At 46.6% G+C, this 19607-nt stretch overlaps 1 protein-coding gene across 5 annotated transcripts in view; it reads right to left on the bottom strand.

The window, feature by feature from the left end:
• Positions 1–15836, bottom strand: part of MKX (mohawk homeobox) — a 62943-nt gene extending 47107 nt beyond the window's left edge. For 4 of the 5 annotated variants that reach the window (XM_027122043.1, XM_027122046.1, XM_027122047.1 and 1 more), the window contains exons 1-5: positions 15740–15836; positions 13406–13672; positions 11517–11676; positions 3320–3473; positions 2555–2890 (exon numbers count right to left, since the gene is read on the bottom strand). In XM_027122043.1, the coding sequence (XP_026977844.1) occupies positions 2555–2890; positions 3320–3473; positions 11517–11676; positions 13406–13593 (838 nt within the window). In that variant the 5' untranslated portion in view covers positions 13594–13672; positions 15740–15836. The other variant, XM_027122044.1, reaches the window with a different exon arrangement.
• Positions 15837–19607: the final 3771 nt, after the last annotated feature.

The following is a 19607-nucleotide window of genomic DNA, read 5'->3' as shown; positions in this document are numbered from 1 at the left end:
AAATACATGGCCAAGCTACTTCACTTCGAAAAGCATCAATATACAGGCATGCTAGTCCCTCTTTGACTTTACATTTTGTCACCTTGGAAAAGAGCATGGATTTTCAGAAGACCCAACACACTGGGGAAATTTCATAGGCACGTGACCTTGTTTTTACTGGGCAACATAAATTTACAAGAAAAAAAATTTTAAACAACGGTCCTTCAATTACACCCCCTCATCAAATTGTAATTTTCATTGTTTTTATCTTTCTTGTTTTTGTCCATACACACTTGTCATAATTATACTCAGTGTATCCACAATTAAAATTTTTTCACTTAAACTTACAATATTTCCCATGTTGTTTCATAGTCAGTATCAGTAGTACAAATAAAAATTTTGAGTTTTATGCTATCTTAATCTGGTTTGGGATTAGGATAACATTTACATTTTTAAAAGTTGGGATACTTCCCATGCTTTTATATGTTCCAGAAAAATGTATAAAGCACAGGAATTAATTATTTCTTCAAAGTTTGAAAAAAAATCCAATGGATCTACCAAGTTATCTATCAAGTGTTTTGGGAACTGAGTTTACTGAAAACCTTAATTTTTCCTGCATTAGCGGTCATTTAAACCTTTTCTTATTATGAATTAATAATTTAATTTGTGTGGATAATAGCAATTCACTTCATCCATACATTTGCATACAGTATACTGTCAAACAATTGTGCATAGTACTTTATAATTTTTAAAAATTATTTTAATTTATTTTAATTTTTAATTTTAAAAATTTTGTTTTATTTTAATTTTTAAATAAAAATTATTTAATTTATTTTAATTTTAAAAATTTTGTTTAGTAACTATATAATGATTGCTATATCCTTTATTATTTCCAACTTCAATTTGTGTCCATTTTTGCTTGAGGTTTTTTTTTGCCATACGCGGGCCTCTCCCGTTGCAGAGCACAGGCTCCAGACGCGCAGGCTCAGCGGCCATGGCTCACGGGCCCAGCCGCTCCGCGGCACGCAGGATCCTCCCGGACCGGGGCACGAATCCACGTCCCCTGCATCGGCAGGCGGACTCCCAACCACTGCGCCACCAGGGAAGCCCCTGCTTGAGTGTTTTTACTACTGACTTCAAAGAGCCAACTCTCGATTTTTATCTATTTTTCAGCTTCCATTTTACCACTTTTTGTTTTCTGTTTATTCTTTTTCAATTATCTCTACTTGAATGACTTGGTTTATTTTCCTTTTTCTCAAACATTCTGAATTACTTACAAGTTCTGTCAGTTAGGTATTAGTAGATAGTTCTAAATTTTTCATTATTGGCTAAATTATCTTTTATTGCATCTTTTACTTCTTTCTAGACCCAATTTATTATTTACAAGGCTATGTATTTCTGAGTGTTTGGAGTTGTTTTCATTGTTGGAGTTGGAGATACAAACAGAAAATGAGATGAAGTCCAAAATGTATTGAGATTTCCTCTGAATCCTCACAGATCTTGTACATATTTGTAGACACTTAAAATCAGATATCTGGCTAAATAACCTTAAGGATATATTAAACAGACCAACTTTAAATTTCTTTATAAAGCTCTACTCTTCACATATCAAGCTCCTTGATGTTATAAGGACTAAATGTAGTAGTACTTGTGTAGTATTGCGTAGAACCTAGCATATCACAACTATTCAATAAATGACTGGTGGCAATATGTGTAACAGTAGCGGTAACAGTCGTCTGGCAGTAGTTAGGCTCCTCCAACCTCTTGTGCAGGCTCAGCTACACCACCGATCTGGAGAAGAGTAACTCGCTGCGTCTCCTTGGTCGGGGCTTTCTTATCTGTGACATAATGTGGCTGAGCTGCATGCCCCCTGAAGTTACTAATTCCAGGGGTAACATTTCTAAATCTCACTGCCTGGCATTTTCAGGACCCGGAGTCTACCTACACCAGATGTAGGGCACACAATCCTTTGTAACGAAGCACTGAAGTCAAGACAGAAAATTTTACCAAACTTGCCCCTCCATCTGAAAGTTGTGGACACGTAGAAATTGATTCACTCTTTCCGGACTAAAAGCAAAACTTTCAAAGCTACTTACAGCCCTACTTGTGCGTTTCAGGAATAAAAGTAAGATTTCCAAAGCAATTTAAGCCACGTTTCCTTCACAAACGTCTGGGCACCCATGCTACTCTGTGTTCATTTTCCATCACTATAAGCAGTCAAAGAACTTAAGAGAAAAGATGGAGTACAGAGTATTTGCATGGCTCATTATAATCTGGGATATTCCTCCATTATGCTTTATTCATAAAGCCAATACATATCTCCTCTAAGAATGTTTATCACTAAGATTAAAAATTTTTATTAAGGATGAAAACTTCCCAGTAAACCATCATCTACTAACAAGCGTATCTGCTAATTAAGAACAAAATGAAAGCTTTCAAACTGAATTATAGGCCATATGTACATAATCTGATGCACAAGCAATAAAAATTATGCCTTTACACCTGTCAAAAGAAAGCCCTCTGCTGCAGCTTTAATTCTGTTTCAAACAAGGTATCACGAAAAGCACAGACTTACCTGTGCGATAGACGAAATTGCCTTCGGTTTCTGACGACGAGGGAGATACCAACTCCTCCTCAAATTCATTGGAACTAAAAGATCCTGAATGGTTTCTCTGCCTTGTCTTTCCCATCATGGCAGCATTTGTGACCATGACGTGTCTCAAAGAGTCGTTAAGGTAACGATTCAACAAGCTGCTCTTGTATTTTGGGGGCGATACGTAGTCCTCATTGGCCCGTGACTCTGGCCTCACTCCAGCTTTTATGACTGAGCTCTCACTTTTAATCACAGGATGGTGAACTGGATTATTATAGCCTTCTTCATTCATGTGGTTTCGTGGAGGATTTTCTCCATCTAAGGGGGAAAAATATCACCAGGTAGTACTTACACATACTTCTCCCCAGCCACCCAACCGTTACATTTAGTGATTTAAAATATATATAGGAAGAATATTTAAAGTGTATAAAATTATCTTTGATAGTTAAGATTAATTTTTAGGCAAAGGAAAGCAGGAATCTGTATAATCTCTCCCTTTGGTATGTTAATTTTAGTGAACTTCACAAAAAATGTTATTCCGACACATGATAAATCTATGAACAAGAGGAAGCAGCCACAATTTGGCTGCTCATTTACAGTATTGTAAAAGTAAAGCCACCTCATGCAATAAAAAGAACCATTATGGCACCATCATGTTTTGTGGGATCAACCTTAAAAAGAGCAATGGAAGTGAATGTCCCCTTACAAAGGCAGAGCAAAGAAAGCAAGATAAAAATACTAACAAACCTTCAGAACATGAGTCATCACTGCTTACACTCAGCCGCTCAGCGTTTCCTTGAACATACTTATTGTACAACTTTATTCTTAAGGCCCAGCTTAAATCTGGCTGTCGAACAGTATTCTTAAGCCGACGTCTTGCATTAGCAAACCAATTTGACACCTAAAAAAGTTTTATTTCTCAATTAACACACCATAAAAAAACTACCCATCCTACAATTACTTTCCCAGAAAGGACCTAAGCCTCTCTCATAATCTCTGATCATTACATATCTTCATGACATAACAGTATTGGACATTTATATCCATTCATTCATTCAACAAATGTGCTGAGCACTTACTACACAGAATGAGCACTAACTGTATTCTGGGAACAAAAAAAATATTGAAGGGCTTTGCCATAAAATTTTCAGTCTAGTAAGAACGGTAGAAGAGTACACAAATTAGTATCTACTCACAACAGCCAAGACATGAAAGTAACCTAAATGTCCATCAACAGATGAATAGATAAAGAAGATGTGGTACATATATACAATGGAATATTACTCAGCCATAAAAAAGAATGAAATGATGCCATTTGCATCAACATGATGGACCTAGAGATTATCATACTAAGTTAAGTACGTCAGAAAAAGAAAGACAAATACCATATGATATCATTTATATGTGGAATCCAAAATATGACACAAATGAACCTAACTATGAAACAGAAACAGAATCACAGACATGGGGAACAGACTGGTGGTTGCCAAGGGGCAGGGGTTTGCGGGAGGGATGGAGTGGGAGTTTGGGATGAGCCGATGTGAGTTTTTATATACAGGATGGATAAACAACAAGGTCCTACTGTAGAGCACAGAGAAGTATATGCAATATCCTGTGATAACCCATAATGGAAAAGAATATAACAAAAAAGAATATCTATGTGTGTGCGTGTGTGTGTATATATATATATATATATGTATGTATAACTGAATCACTTTGCTGTACAACAGTAATTAACACATTGTAAACCAACTTACTTCAATAAAGAAACAAATAACTAATATAGGAAAGAATGTGATAAATGGCTTAAGACGCATTAAAATATAATGTTACAGGTGCAACGAAGGAGGGGTTACTTTGATGTGACTTAAGACTTCATGAAGAGTTTAAGCTAGATTTTGAAGGAATAGGTCAGGGATAATGGGTAGGGAAGTGTGTTTCCAACAAAGAAGACATGGGAACAAATGTAAGTCAAACTCCCGAGACACTGTGGTAGGTACTAAGAAGGAAGAAAGAGATGCCCTTGAGCTATCAAACTTGTGTAAGAAGAGAAGATAGTGCCAATTTGAGAAAGTAGAATTGTTTGAGGGTGAAATGATGCCTTTGGTTTGGGAATGTTTAGTTTGAGATACTAGAGAAGCATACAGGTGAAATGTGCAGCAAGAAAATAAAAATGGCATCTGAGGTCTCAGGGCAAGAAGATCAGATCTGGGCCAAACGCACCAAGGTGAGAGCTGAAGCTGCGAGAGCAGACAGAATGCAGAGGGTCAAGGACCAAACCCTGGAAACCTCCAGCAATTAAGGAGGTAGGAGCTGGCAAAACAGTCAGAGACAGAGCACTCAGACAAGCAGAGAGAGAGAAAAAAGCCAAGTAATACCCAGCTTTAAGCTAAAAATCTAGTGCTTCCAAATAGGTGATGGCAAAGAAATGAACACTGCAAAACAAGGTTAGTTCCATTGTTTTTGTTTAAGGTGCTACTGGATTTCTAGAGGCTAAAATGTCACTTGACATTTCTTTTTAAACATCAAGCTATCATCAGAATATATATATTAAAAACATGAAAGGCCAATACTCGCCTTGAAAAGGATGAAAAGTGGAAAGAGGATTACGTTTTTCTACCAATTTTTTCCGTAACATGACTCCACAGTACATTAATGGTTTGTGTGGTGATGCTTGCACTGGAATTTTTTTTTCTTTTTTAAATTTATACTATAAATACACAACTTTTGCACATTACTCAAGCCTTAATTATTGAATGAACCTGTGGTGAATCCTACATTAAAAAAAAACCAAAACTATAATTTTTTTCTTTTTTTCCCCATGGGTAAAACATGGTAGTCTTCCCCAGTTTATATATGCACAAACCATATCATATATAATATATATTCAGTGTTACCTCCCTTTGTGTCTTAAGCAATGATAACTGTCCTCAAATTTATGTGCAGTGGTGTAATATCTCAGCACGGCACTTCAGAAGCCTTCGACTCCACCAACCCCTCTTCCTGCCGAGCTGTGCTATTATTATTAGGGTTTAGTCTGACTTTGAATTCTCTGTCTCCTCCAACCTCTACAAACAGACAACTTCTGGGACTGTTCATTCAACAAACACATACTGAGTAGCTCCTGTGCTTTAGCCATGATATTAAGTGCTAGGAATGAATAAACTTTGTGCCCTGCACACACAGAAGGACTAAAAGTGAAGAGCTACACGTGATTAACTATGATACATGGGTGAACCTGCACTATGGAAGCATGAAATGCCTGGCCCATTTCCTCTCAAAACCTCCCTCTATTCTCCAAGGCATGGCCAAAATGTTCGCCCATGTCCTCATGAGTACCAACTGGGAATTTTAGAACAGAATTTTTTCGAACTTCCCTATCTTCCATTCTATCCACTTGAATGGATCTTAACAACCATCGTCAAATTCAAGTGCTGATGCACCGTTATGATTTAATTACTTACTTAACGTCTTCACACCTTCACGCATGTCCTGTCATCCTCTAACTGTGGCATAATGGAAAGAGACCTGGTTTCCTGTTCTGACTTAGCCAAACAGGCTGTGTGAGTTTAGATAACTCATTCACCTTTTCAGAACTTCATGGTTCCTGACATCCTTGCCAACTCTGAAAATTAAGATCTGTGAATGTCATCCATGCTCCCCTAAAAAGTGTTCATTCATCTCCTTTATGGTTGGTACCAACCTATCTTCTCCTGACCACTACTCTCTTCAGCAATCAGAGAGGTGTTTTATGTCCTTCTCTGTTCCTTTTGCACACAGAGGACAGCCTGCAACTTCCCCCATGCCTATGTCACTTATATTTATTAGAATCCAACTCCCAAACTTTTTTTGTTACTTTCTTTACTAAACATCATGTAATTCAGAGGCTAATCTTAAATCTTAACTGACCTTAACACTTTTTTTAAAGTCTTTATTGAATTTGTTACAATATTGCTTCTGTTTTATGTTTCGGTTTTGTGGCCGCGAGGCCTGTGGGATCTTAGCTCCGCCACCAGGTATCGAACCCGCACCCCCTGCATTGGAAGGCGAAGTCTTAACCACTGGATCGCCAGGGAAGTCCCCGACCTTAACTCTTAATACAAGCAACACACAGTACCACACAGTGTAAAATCCAATTCTTATGAAACTCTTCATATTTTTATTAAAACGCGATGGACTTCAAATTTTAAAAACAATCAATATACTTATAATTCTAACATACAAAAATAGGGACCTTTAAATGTCATGGTGGCATTAACTAGCTTTTCATATATAGGAGTCATATCATTTTTTACGTTTTGTATACTCATAGTTCTTAACAGAGTTTATTAATTATACATCAGAAGATTTTCCATAAAGGTTTGATGGTGTCTAACAGGCTATTTCTAAACTGATTTCGTAAGTTTGACCGGCACCCAACCTACTAATACATTTACTCTGCCAGTGTTTTATTATCAGCAACTTACAGTACAACCTAAGGGCTGGATATAGTCAGGGGTGTTGAATATCTTCTTGTATTAAGTCATGCAAACAGCAGACAATAGTTGGTGAACAAACCTGCACGAGTATCAGCTCACAAGTTTTTTCCTGATGAAGTGATGCAAATGCCATCCGTTTCACTGAAGGTAAAAAAGCACCAGCTCAAATTCTCTACCTTTAACTTACTATGGATTCCTTCAGGTTATCATTCAAATTCTTTTGAAATTCTATTTTACATGAAACAGGCCTCCTTACCAAGGACAGGTTCTGCAACAGCATTTTAACGTCAAACTCAGAGCTTTAAAAACACTGCATTTTATAGCGAAAGCTTAGAGAACAAAATATCTAGAAGCTGGAAGAGAAAGCTCAGTAGCTTTCATCCTACGCAGCCGTGTTTACATTCATCACACTGGCAGGGCAATCATTATAGTAAACCCAAGGGGATACTCTGGCATCTGTCCACCTTTGAACACACAGAATTAACAACGCAGATTCAGTCATTCAACTGAAATATCGAACACCTCACTTCTACACCATGTAGTTTGACACTGGGAATAACGTAGAAGGACCAATCTGAGATTTTGTTGAATATTTAACAGTAGCCATAATTCTTGCAGCTGATAAGTACACACACATCTCAGCAGAAGCACTCCATACCAAGCAAAAGCTACGTCAACACAGGGGCAAAATCTTGCAACACACCAGATTTAACCAAATGGTACATGGCTGTATCACAGGAACTGGAAACTTCTACTGTAAGAAAAGGGAGCATTAACATCCAATCACTAAAATGTAGTCCCAAACTCCACTTGCATTGCACTCTGTAATGTGATCATAAAAATAATCATTCCACTATTATAATCCAGAAAAAAACAAATATATTTTAAATATATACACATAAACAATGGGAAATATTGAAACCAGGTACAGCCCCCATCTGCCCTTCTTTTAAAAAACTTCTTCAGGGGCAATTATTCCCTGAGTAAGCTTCATATCCTACAGTAATACAAAGCCCCAGTCGCATATCTGTTATTCCACACTGTTATTCTGGTTATATTTGGAGAGTAGAGAGTATATTTTTATAATGTTTGAACAACGGTCAGTCATAGAAACCAAGCAAAATGGAGTATTTCGGCTGGTTAAAGTGAAAACACACACACACACATATCATCTTCCTGTTAATTTTATAAAAATGCTTATATCTTAGTAGGAAGATGGCAGATTAATAATGCAAACAGTTATAGTAAATTAAGACAAGTTGCTAAGTCTAGTGAGTAGAAAAAAAAAAAAGCTGCAGAAATACCCCTTTCTGCCTCATCTTTCAGGAATGAACAAAATGTAGTGTTGATTAATGTCCTCAGAGCTTCTGTTTATCAGAAAAAGTTACTTCTGTGGTCCTAAAAAATTCCCTCATTAAAGCTTCAGCATTGTTTCCAGGCTTAATGGAGATTGCTGACCAAGTTTTACACCCTTCAGAGTAGCAAAATAAGGCAAAAGTACTGCTTATGAAAGGTTTGATAGCTTGACACACAACCAAAAGGGAAATATGAAGGGTAAAAGAAATGTTCAAAAATAAAAGACACTCTTGTAGTTAAGGAATAAAATAATTATGCTGACAACTTATTAATATAAATTATGAGAAGCAGAGACAAGAGGTATTATAATAAACAAGAAATAGAGACTGGAGCTAGAAATATGGGAAACCCTCCATATTTGTCTATTGACATAAAATATGACATATTTCCAGATATACTAAAAATAATAAGGTGAGTTATATGCTTGTTCTGTAGAACATGTACCATTAAAGTTAACGAGCTGCCCTCTGTGTGCTCCCTACAGTGAGATGGATTTTAAAACTAGAATATCTTAGTCTGATTTCAAGACATTCTCCAGTTTTCCACAATATGTTTGGGGAAGTCACATGGTGATTACAGTAGTATTCCCCAGTGAGAACCTATTCAGTCTGCAAACATGTATGAAGAGTTTACTATATGGAAAGTACTGGGCTGGGGTGAAACGGGAGGATGAAGATGAATAAGACATGATCACTCTTCTCAAGAAGGCTGACTCCACAGGAGAAATTTATTCACTGGGAGAACCTGATTCATGAAACAGGGGTCTAATTTGCAGGGCTCAAAAGCTTTATTCAGATCACAGCTCGATATTTTTCCCCCAGAAGTGAAATGTATTGACATAATTTATTTGGTTTCCACAGCGTCAGAATTTGCTTTGGATGTTTAGTAAATGTCTGACTTATACAAACCCCTTATATTCATAAATATATATATTTTTTCTTACACAGACATTCCGTTGTGCCTAATGGAGAAGAGGTGGACCCAACCTGAATGGTATATAAGGGTCCCTTGGTTATTCTATACGTTTGATTTTTTCTATTTATCACTTTAAAGTTCCAGAAACCAACTTCATTTATTATAAAACTTGGAAATCATTAAATAGGTATCAATTATAATTATAAATAATTACCTTTCTTTGCCCCATTTAAAAATTACATATTTGCATGCATTTTTATTTGAAGACTAGTGTGAGAGAAAATATAATGGGAAAGATTTTCATTACATGAACAAAAACGTCATGTAAATTAGAAAAATGCAATAGTCTTACCAAGATCTTAACGCAAAAAGAATTATTTGTATTTGAACTATCATTACAGATAGAGAATAATTTGATTCTGTATTAGAATGACAGCTACTTGTATTGCAACTCAGAAAAACTACCACAGGTGAAAATTTAAATGTCTCTGCTAATGCCAAATAATACTTTTCGTAGCTAAAAATGTCCTAAATATGCCATAAACATTTGTTGCTTTTTGTCTGAAAGAATGGCAAGTATTAAACATGGAACTATGTAATCAATAAGTTAATATTTTACTGTTGACATCAGAGTGAACTATTTAAATAGCTCTATAAATTAGTGTATTTTGAAAATAAATAGCATACCAGTTTAAAGTCAAATTTGAATGTATGCATTTATTTTCTTAAGTTTTTCTGGCTGAAATTACTTATTTAAAAACTACTTGTGAAAATCACTGAAAGTTCATAGTTTTGTGTTAAACAGATATTAAGCCAAGAACACTAAATTAATTTTCCCCTCCAGCGCCGCAGCAAACCACCATTAATACTATTGCCTCGTAATATAAAGCAGAAGAGATGTTTGTTTTTCTCTACAACTGTATTCTGAAAACAAGCAGAAAAATGCTCATTACAGTTTTAATAAGTCTGAGTACAAGTCAATTTTCATGCTTCGTCCAACTTTCTAGTAATTCCTAAAATGATAATTTTAAATACTCTGGAAAGCAATTTTTATGTTATGTAGTAGTTAAACGTTCCCTGTTACTTTGGGGTTCTCACTTACTATACCCGTCATAGAACGACCAAAGTTTCACAAATGCAGTGATGCAGTGCTACTGCAACGGACGCGACTTCTCAGCTCAGGTAGCACCTCCTCTCCTCTTTCTGAGTGAATCTGCTCTGCCTGCACGCATGAAAGTTCACGTCACTGCATTTATGAAAGGAAACTGGTGTGCCGGCCAGAGCACGTGGTATGGACCCGCGGCGTTTCCAGGCCCACCTCTACCCCTCAACACAGCCTTCTCCTGCCTTGGTTACATCACCTGCGAAAGGCTGACAGCACGTGCTCTACCTCACCGGGTTTTGCGAGCATCAGGTGCCGCCACGGAGGGAAACCTGTGCACAGCAGTACTGCTCGCTAGAAGTGGAGCATGCTTAGGCCGCCCCTATGCACTTGACCAGGTACCCGCCATCTGAGATCTGCCCCTTAACCCAAGGACAAAGATACCGCCAGCAAAGCCGCGTGGAGTCTAGCTAAGGCCCAGGGTGCCCCTTAAAAAGGAAAAACCTCCCAAACCCGCTTCTGGCCCTTCCAGCCCACCTACTAGCTCTGTCAGGAGCGGTCAACTTGAAAGGTACCCTGTGACTTGACCTTTAACATGGGGCCCCAATGTGGGGTGCCCTTCTGCCTGGTTTTCAAAGTGTGGTGCGGCCAGCAGCTTACGCGTCACCCCAAGAACGTGTTAGAAATACAAAGCACCGTCCCCGGCCAGGACCTCCTGCGAACTCCGGGCTGGGTGGGGGGCGGCGGCAGCGTGTGTTTTAACGAGCCCTCGGGCGACCCCGACGCAAATCACTGCGGGGTAGTGCCCGCTGGAGCCACCGCCGCGTGCATGAGCTCCGCGCTCGCCTTTGCCCTGCCCTCCTTAGCAAGCGCCACACGACCCCTGCTGCGCCAAGCCTCCGGAAGACGGTCGGAGACGCAGCAACTCCCCAGACCACCGCTCCGGCCCCGGGCCCGCCCCGCACCAGCCTCAGGCAGAGCGGCGGCAGCGTCCGGACGGCCGGTCTCGGCCCACCCGTGCCCAGCGACGGGAGGCGCAGGGCCGCCGCTCAGCCTCGCCGAGGGAGGGTCGGGGCTCGTGGGCCCCGATTACCTGCACTAGCGTCATCTGCGAGCCGAGCGCCAGGAGGATCTTCTCCGTCTTCGTGGGGTACGGATTGTCGCGGTGCTTGTACAGCCACTGCTTGAGGGGCCGCGCCATGTCCTGCAGGGCCTGCCGCTTGTGCCTCACCTTCCCGCCATTCTGCCGGGCCCTGGGACACCGGGAGAGGAGGGGTTCCCGGTGAGCCGCGCCGGCCGAGCGCCGCCCGCCGGGCCCCCGGGTCCGCACGCGCTTCAGCCCGGTGGACCCCGGCCCCGCGCGCCCGGACGCGGAGGCCAGGCAGGGGTGGGAGGCGCACAGGGTCAGGGCGCGCGGGGCCGGCCCGGGTGGCACAGGACGGGCGTGGGGCGGCGAAGGCCGCCAGGTTTATATGGAAAAGGGGGAAATCCTGAAGCCAGAAGTTAGAGGTTTAGGTGATCTGAGGGAAGCTCTTTTGTTATTCAAGCCACAGACCTGAGCAGCAGGGCCGGCACCGTCCCTCGCCCGCCTGCGCCGCGCCCTCCAGGGGCCCTGGCCTCAGGGGATGAGTAGTGGCTGCGGCCGGCTCTCGAACGTTCTTTCAGGGACTCATGCCCGCCGCTCGGGGCTTCCCGTCGCCCACTGGACGTTGGGAACAAAGCAAGGGGTGATGGCCGCCCCGCTGCCCTGGTTCTCTTCAAGCTCTCCCTTGTACCCTTTGATCCTCGTGTAAAGGGGAAGCTTTCCAAGAAGGGGTTTGTGGAGGAAAAATGCAGAACCGAAAACAAAAACACACACGAAAAAGCGGGGAAAAAACCCCCAAAACACTGTAGGGAGCTTTTGACGACAAAAGGGCGAACTTAAAAGTATGGAAAGTCTGTCCCACGGGGTAACGTAAAAAGACCCCGGGAAAAGCATATTCCGAGGAAGGGCGGGAAGCAGCCGGGAGCCGGGCCTCGGCGCTGCGCTCCCCAGCGGCTCCGCGAGGTGTCGCCGCGCCGCCGCCCGCGCGCCCAGCCACTCCGCGAGGCTCGCGCGCCTGCGCCGCAGCCTCCGGGACTTCTGCCTCTTTAAACACTTTGAAATGCAATTCCATCCGTGAGGACTGGTAGTAACATTTTGACGAAACCTAATCTTTATTTCCCTAACCAGCAACAACAAGCAGCTGATGCAATCTTCCAGGTGGACCGGCCAGGACGGCCGCCCCTCCCCCCGCGGGGCGCTCCCGGAGCCGCGGGACGTGGCGGGGCTACAGACGGCCCTCCTCCGCAGCCGGAGCCGCTGGTGGCCCGCGAGCTCTCGCCCCCGCCCACCCCACCCCCGCAGCCCCTCAGGTCGCTAAACCGAAACCCGGCCCGGCAGGCCCGCGGCCCCCCCCCCCTCCGGGCTCGCGGCGGGCCCCGCCGAGACGCGCGCGCGTCCGGGGCATCCTGCGGAGGGCCGACCTTCCCAACACCTTGGCCGATGCAAGGCCCTGTCGTGACACAAGGGGGGAAGCCCACGGGGCTGGCCTGACCTGAGGGGGCGGGGGGGGGATCCCCGACTGCTTGGCCCTGCTCTGCGCCCGTGCATCCCGCTCAGCCCTTTCTGCCTCCCCAGCGGCCGCGCGTCAGCACCCGCGGTCGGGAGAGAAGCACGTAACCCCCGCCCCCAGGTCCAGGCATCTGAGGACTAAGAGGCGGTTTCAGGTGTCCTCAGTTTCCAACGAGCCTCTTTGGAGCCCTTCTGACGAATCGACCCCCCACACTTTGAGCAACTACTCCCTTAAAATGTGAATGCGCGAACCCAGGAGGCGGAGACCGCTCCTCCCGGAAAAGTCGGGGGCCCTAAGGCGCAGGCCCCGGTTGTCACCAGCACGCCCAAGCCTCTCACCGCCCCCACCTCTCGCGGAGCGGGCGGGGGCCCCGGGAGGGTGCGCATACCCGGTCCTCCGGTGTCTCAGGCCCAGGTTGTCCTTGAGGGGCGCGCCGTCCGTAATGCCCACCTCGGGGCGAGCGTGCGTACTGTCCAGGACGCCGCCGTAGGGCCTGCCGCCCCGCTCCCGCTCCGGAGCCCCGCGGTCCTCAAAAAGCACGGCGCCGCTGAGCTTGTTGAAGACGATGGTGTTCATGGCGCGCGCAGACAGGGCCGCGCGGCGCGGCCGCAGCGCCTTGGGGCCGGGCCGCCGGGAGCTCCGCAGGGCTCGGGTTCTAGAAGATCAAGATGCAGCACATTACTCGCCGAGAGCGCTCACCCTCCTGAGCGTCCCGAGCCCCGAACCTGGCCGCGGCGCGGGGCTGCGGAGCCCAGGGGAGGAGCGGCGCCGCCGCACCTGAACGCGGGAACCCCCGCCTCCCCCCTGGCTGGTTACACCGCTCCGCCGCAACGCCCGTCACCCGCCCCCGAACGCTCCCGGGGCAGGTACCCACCCTCCTCTTAGCCCCGGCCACCCAGCTCCCAAAGAATCTCAGCCGACAACAGTTAACCCGCGGGGGCGAAGCAAAGTGACTCCTCAAGGAGCCTTGCCTGAGTTGGTTTTAATCTGGATGAAGCCCGCTCCGGAAAGCGGAGGGCAGGCGCGGGGCCGCGCGGTGTTCTTCAGTCAAAACGGAAGACTACAGCCTCTCAGAGCTCCCACTCGGGGTCGTAAGGAGGGGTTGGAAGAAAGGAAAAATTGGGGGGAACATGAACAACCGCTTTCGCAAGCCCCAGTCAATGAGTCCCAGGCCGCACTGGGATTTCGGGGATTTGCATGTTTTCTAGGTCCTGGATGGTTTGGCTGAAACTCCTGCGTCCCTTTTCCGGCTACAGCCCTTGGCGCGGGGGTGAGGGCAGGAAAGTTAGCAGATTCCAGAGCTAGAAAGTGAAGTGGGCTCAGGGACAAATGCACCATGCCCTCCCCTCCCTCCGAGCCTCCTACCACCCCACAGCCCGCTCCGGACGCGCTGGGTCCGGCACCCCGCCCGCTCCCCCCCCCCCCCCCCCCCCGGCCGCGCCGCCCCCCTCCCCCGCCCCGGGGGCGGGCCCCCGCTCGGAGGCCTTCCACACCCCCCCCTCTCTGGGGTCTCGGGGAACCATTTCAGAAGTTGAGAAGGGGTTAAAGAGCGGGAAGAGGCGCCGCGGTCCGCGCACCGCCGGGCCTGCGGCTGCCCCCGTCGGGAAAAGCCGCCAGCTCACCTCCCGGGTCGCGGCGGCCCGGAGCCTCTGCCCGCCGCGCGTGAGCGTCGGGGGCCGGTCCGCGCCGCCGCGGAGCAGCCGGGTGACCGCCCGGAGGCGTGCAGCAGCCCCAGCCAGCCCTACCTCCCCGCCTCGCGCCTGGGGGCAGCTCGCTTTGCTTCCGAGCTGCCCCCGCCTCACAGCTGGCGCCCCTTAACCGCGCCCCGCCCTGGCGAGGGCCGCCACGCCCCCACACCCACGCCGCGTGCCCACGCTCGCCAAGACCCCCCCCCAGCCCCGCCCTCCGGGCATCGCAGCAGTGGCCACGCGCGACGTGTAGTGCTGTGACCGCAGAGATTAAACGACAGCCCCCGTCAGTGCTCGCAGGGAGGTGAAGTCAGACCTCTGCTAGCTGCCCCCCGCAGACAGGTACGTGTCTGGGCCGTCCGTGCAGCCTCCGCGGCCAGTGTGAGAGCAAAGGTCCGTGCTCGCAGCCCTCGTTCGAGGCGTCAGGAGGCGCCTTGTTTTTCCTTTTAAATCCGTGCGCTCGGTGATTTGTGCTCAGGCTGTTCTATTTGTGAAGCAACCCGTTCCCAGCCCCGCTGTCTGTCCCCACCTCAGCCCTGTCCTCCTGTCGGCCACGGCGTGTTTTCCCGGCCATTGCGCCGCGAAGCTTGCCACGCGGACCCTCCCCGCTACCCCAAGCCCACGCCGAGGTCGCAACCACAGACCCCGGCGCGGCTGCGTCTGCAGGCGGCAGGCGCGGCCAAGGGCCGGGAGCTGGGTCCCCGCGCGGTCCCCAACGCCGCCTCTCGGCTCCCGTGCTCCCCACTTACCCGGATTCACTCCACACTGTGGCTTGGGGAGCTCCCTCCCTGCGGAACCGCCCCGCCCCACGCCCGCGAACCAGGTGGGCTCCCCGGCTCCTCGCAGACCCTCGGGCCAGCCTCGGCCGCCGCCCCCACCCCCCCTCGGGCGCGTCCCCAAGGGCCTCGGAGGGAGGTGGGGGAAGGGCGGGGAGAGCCCAGGCGCGCGGAGCAGGGGGAAGGAACGGCTCGGGAGCCGTAGCGCGCCTCTCTTCCCGCGGCCCCGCGCCGGGACGCGGCGACCGCGAGCTGTACCGGTGGCGGGGGGGCCCGCGGCCGGCGGCAGGGCGGCTGGCTCTCCCGCGTCGAGGCTAGGCGCGCTCCCATCCCCGCCGCATGTTCTCCGCGCGGGCTCCAGCGCGCTCACCGCGGCCACCGCCGGCGTCGCGGCTTTATTTACCCAGACGGGCGCGCGCGGCCCGGGAACAGGAATAGCGAGGCCTTCTCATGTTTCCTGACTGCCCGGCCCAGCCGGCGAACATCCTGCGGTTGCGGTATCCACGTTCCCGGGCCGGCGAGAGGAAGCCTCCGCGGGGACCGCTGTTAACCCTCGCGGAGGAGCCGCCGGCGCCTCCGGGCAGCCCCCGGCCCGCCGAGTGCTCCGCAGCCGGGCGCGGGTCCCAGAGCTGCCGGCCTCGCAGGCGCGCAGCGAAAGCGGCGATGGCCTTCGCACTTCGGGGAGCGACTGGAGGAGCCGCAGCAGCTCCCGGCGCGGGCTCTGGGAGCTGAGCGGCTGCGGTGCAGATCCCGTGTCTTGGCCGCACCGAGCGCCGGAAATTTCACCACGCGTGGCTAGGCTGGAGGGGGCACTGCCACGCGTCCTTTTTCCCCCTCGCGGTTAGCTGGAGGGAGGTTAGTTAGAGCTCGGTTTATGCCCGTAACGCGTGAGAACGGGTTGCAGAAGGTGCTTGCGCCCCATTTCTCGTGTCACTGGGCTTCTGCGGTCCTGGGTGTCTCCAAGCCAGGCACGCAGTCACCTTCCAGAGCCAGCGCTGGAGAGGAGGGAGGCAAGACGGGGTCGAGGCGGGCCCAGGTACTCAACCCACGGCGACCCAGGTGTGGTAGAGACGGCGAGTGCAGGCAGGGCCAGGATCTGCATGGAGCAAAGGGGAGGGAACTTGGAAGAATCCCGAACCTGGACACAGTGCAAGGGGAGAGAATCCTATCAGATTCTCTTAGAGGTGATACTTGCCTTCCCACTATCACCCCAAATATGAGAGTAGCGAAAGCTGTGGTTTAGGTGTCACTGGAAGCTCGGAGCTTCTCGCAGCCTAGGTGATCCTCGCGGCGCCGAGCGCACCAAGCCGCCCGCGTTCTCGCCGCAGGCCTCACTGCGGCAGCGACACCTTTCATCTCTTTTTAAAGAGCAAAAGTAGATTTCCCCCAAACCTGAAAGTTATGACATCATTTGTTCTTTTCTCCCCTAAGGGTGGCTGGCCATCCTGGCGCGGTGGCCCACCTAAGCCGCTTCCTTTTATTTGGCCTGGAAGTGGTTAAAATGTACAGTAAATCTGTTATTTCCAACACTAATCGCCCCCGAATTTTCCATTATGTTATACCCCCAAAACGTGACTGCACACCGGGCAGGGGCACAATCTAAAGCAGAAAGAGGCGTGGGTTTAAATTTTTGCGCATCTGGCAGATAAATATTGTCGTTTGATCCTGTTTCCAGATGTCCTTGGTTCTATTCTATCGTACGGTTTGCGGTTGTGGCGCTGCCGCATCTTGCCCTTGGCGCTGCACTTGACTTCTGCAGGGTGGATTCAGTGCAGACGTGTGTCTGCAGACGTCGCCGTGGGGACTTAAAGTCAGGGATACATCATAAAATTTCAGCCACCGACTTGCAGCGAATAAGTTTCACAACAAAAGCAGATCTAATTTATAATTCAGAGGAGGAGAGAGATTGGTTCTCTTCTAAAGACTGTGACTGGTGGTGGTCACCAGACGTTATAATGAAACCAACTGTTACACGCCCCTCTGACATTTATTTTGCTCAGCTGTGCTGGATAAAGCAGCAGGCATGTATGCCGTTGCTAGCAATTCCACAGCATTCTACTGGCTTACCTAGCTGTTTGCTGTAGTATATAGGCCAGTAGAGGACAAGTGAATTTTGTGGTTTTAGTCTTAACTGTATTTACTCAACTTTAAAATGCATTTTGAGGACTTTGATTTAACGCATTTTTGCATGTAATATCATTACAAACCTGATATATACAGCAAAAAGTCTTTCTGCAAAATATTTTAAATTTGTTATAGGAATAACATACACCTTAGTCTCAAATTAAGTCACTGAAAAATTAATACATTTTAATTCATTTAGACTATAGTTTAATAATTAGAGTCCATTTAAAAAAATCTAAGAACAATGGAGGGTCCATTTTACAATGAAATAGTGTGGAGAATCCCTCTCTCATATACAAATGAGCATCTATTGTGTGATAGACCAGAATTTTATTTTTGCGAGTGTCACCCTCTATGCAAGAGGGAAATTCCTTCTTCCTTTTAATGCACAATACAGATCCATTTATCATTATCTTAAATTTCATCTTTTCCTAAAATGAATTTTACTCAGCTGCTTCTGCTATATTCCAATCTCAGTATGTGAAATACTGTATTATAAGCCTCAGAAGTAAAGCTTTCAGTTTTAGAAAGCACTATCAGAAGATTTAAGAAAGTGTATGTAGTTTGTGGGCATCGGCCATATATGGGGGAAAAAACCCAGAACTTAGGCTACAAGTCACAAGACTTGAGCCCTAATCTTAATTCTGATTAATTTGATGTTGGTTTAGGCTGAATCTACTGAAGTGTAAAATGAAGATATTTAGTTTTCCACAAACTTGCCTTACGCTACTAAGATACGCTACTACTAATGTGAAAGTAAAAATTGCTATTGCTAAAACTTGAAAAATGTTAAGTAAGAGCATTTGGCAGAAATCTTAATCCAGTCTATTGGACTTTGAGTGTAGTTATAAATGTAAGTAATGTTAACTTTCTAATAAAGAAAAAAATAAGAAGCCTACATTTTAAGCCTTTTGATATTTTACCAAGGAACCTGACATTTCAGAACAAATATTGGTCAAAGTTTTTGAAAATAATGATTGCTTTTAAACTCTCTTTTCCAGTTATTACTTATAAGCAATGAAATGAATTACAAAGCCAGGGAATGAGTGTTGCCTCCCCTCCAAATGGTATAAAGTAGTAAATTTATGAACAAATAGCCGTTCCACCTCACACTCGGCCAGTTTGCCTTGTAAAGCTACACACTGGAGTGTGTAAGTGGCCAACAGAACAAGCAGTGAGAGACTCCGCTGCAGAAACATCCTGAGTGAGCTAGGAGGATGGATGGCCCGAAGTATCTCACTTTTGCTTTGTTTATAATTTAACTTTAATTGCATACATAGTACAGAATAAATTCTCTCAGCGAGGGCCTTCTCCATAAATGCGCCCTTAAACGTCAAAGAACAGAGTACGAGTGAGAGTTCCTCTCCCGCCGGTTGCCACTCCTGAGAGGCAACAACCAGGAGGTGGGCATCCTTTCAACTCTTTTCCACACAGTCACGGACATGAATACAAACAGATCATTATCGTTTTGTTGTGTGAGTTTTTTAAATCAGTGAGACCGTACTTTACATACGTGTACGCACACACCCAATATTAAACTGAAACTTGCTTTTTCACTCCCTGATTTCATAGAGCACTTTCATATTGGTCCATATAAATGGAACTCCATCTTTTTAACTGGTACATAATGCCCTATAATCTGTTTATCCACCCTCCTATGAACGTTTCTGTCTTTTCAGTTTTCACTGTTATAAACGTTAAATACTCTTGTATATGATTCTTTCTGTACATGTGTAAGTATTTCTCAAGGCATAACTACATAGAAGTAGAATTGCTCAACTGAAGGAAACAGGATTTTAAAATTTGGATAGGTCCTTACAAACTTCCCCCCAACCTCCAGCCCCACAAAGTCCCCGTTTCCTCACATGCTGCATAGCATTTCATGTGTTTGGTCTTCATTATGTTTCCCTATATGATAAGTAAAGTAATGTCTCATTGTTTGAGAAACTTTTTATTTATTTATAAGCATTTACATTTCTTAATTGAAGAAATTTGCTTGTAT

The sequence above is a fragment of the Aethalodelphis obliquidens genome, unplaced genomic scaffold (assembly GCF_003676395.1).
Source record: "Aethalodelphis obliquidens isolate GAN/ISIS:26980383/991018 unplaced genomic scaffold, ASM367639v1 scaffold23, whole genome shotgun sequence".
Classification (NCBI taxonomy): Eukaryota; Metazoa; Chordata; class Mammalia; order Artiodactyla; family Delphinidae; genus Aethalodelphis; species Aethalodelphis obliquidens.
Note: the sequence above shows the minus strand (reverse complement) of the source record. Positions and strands in the feature narration are given on the sequence as shown.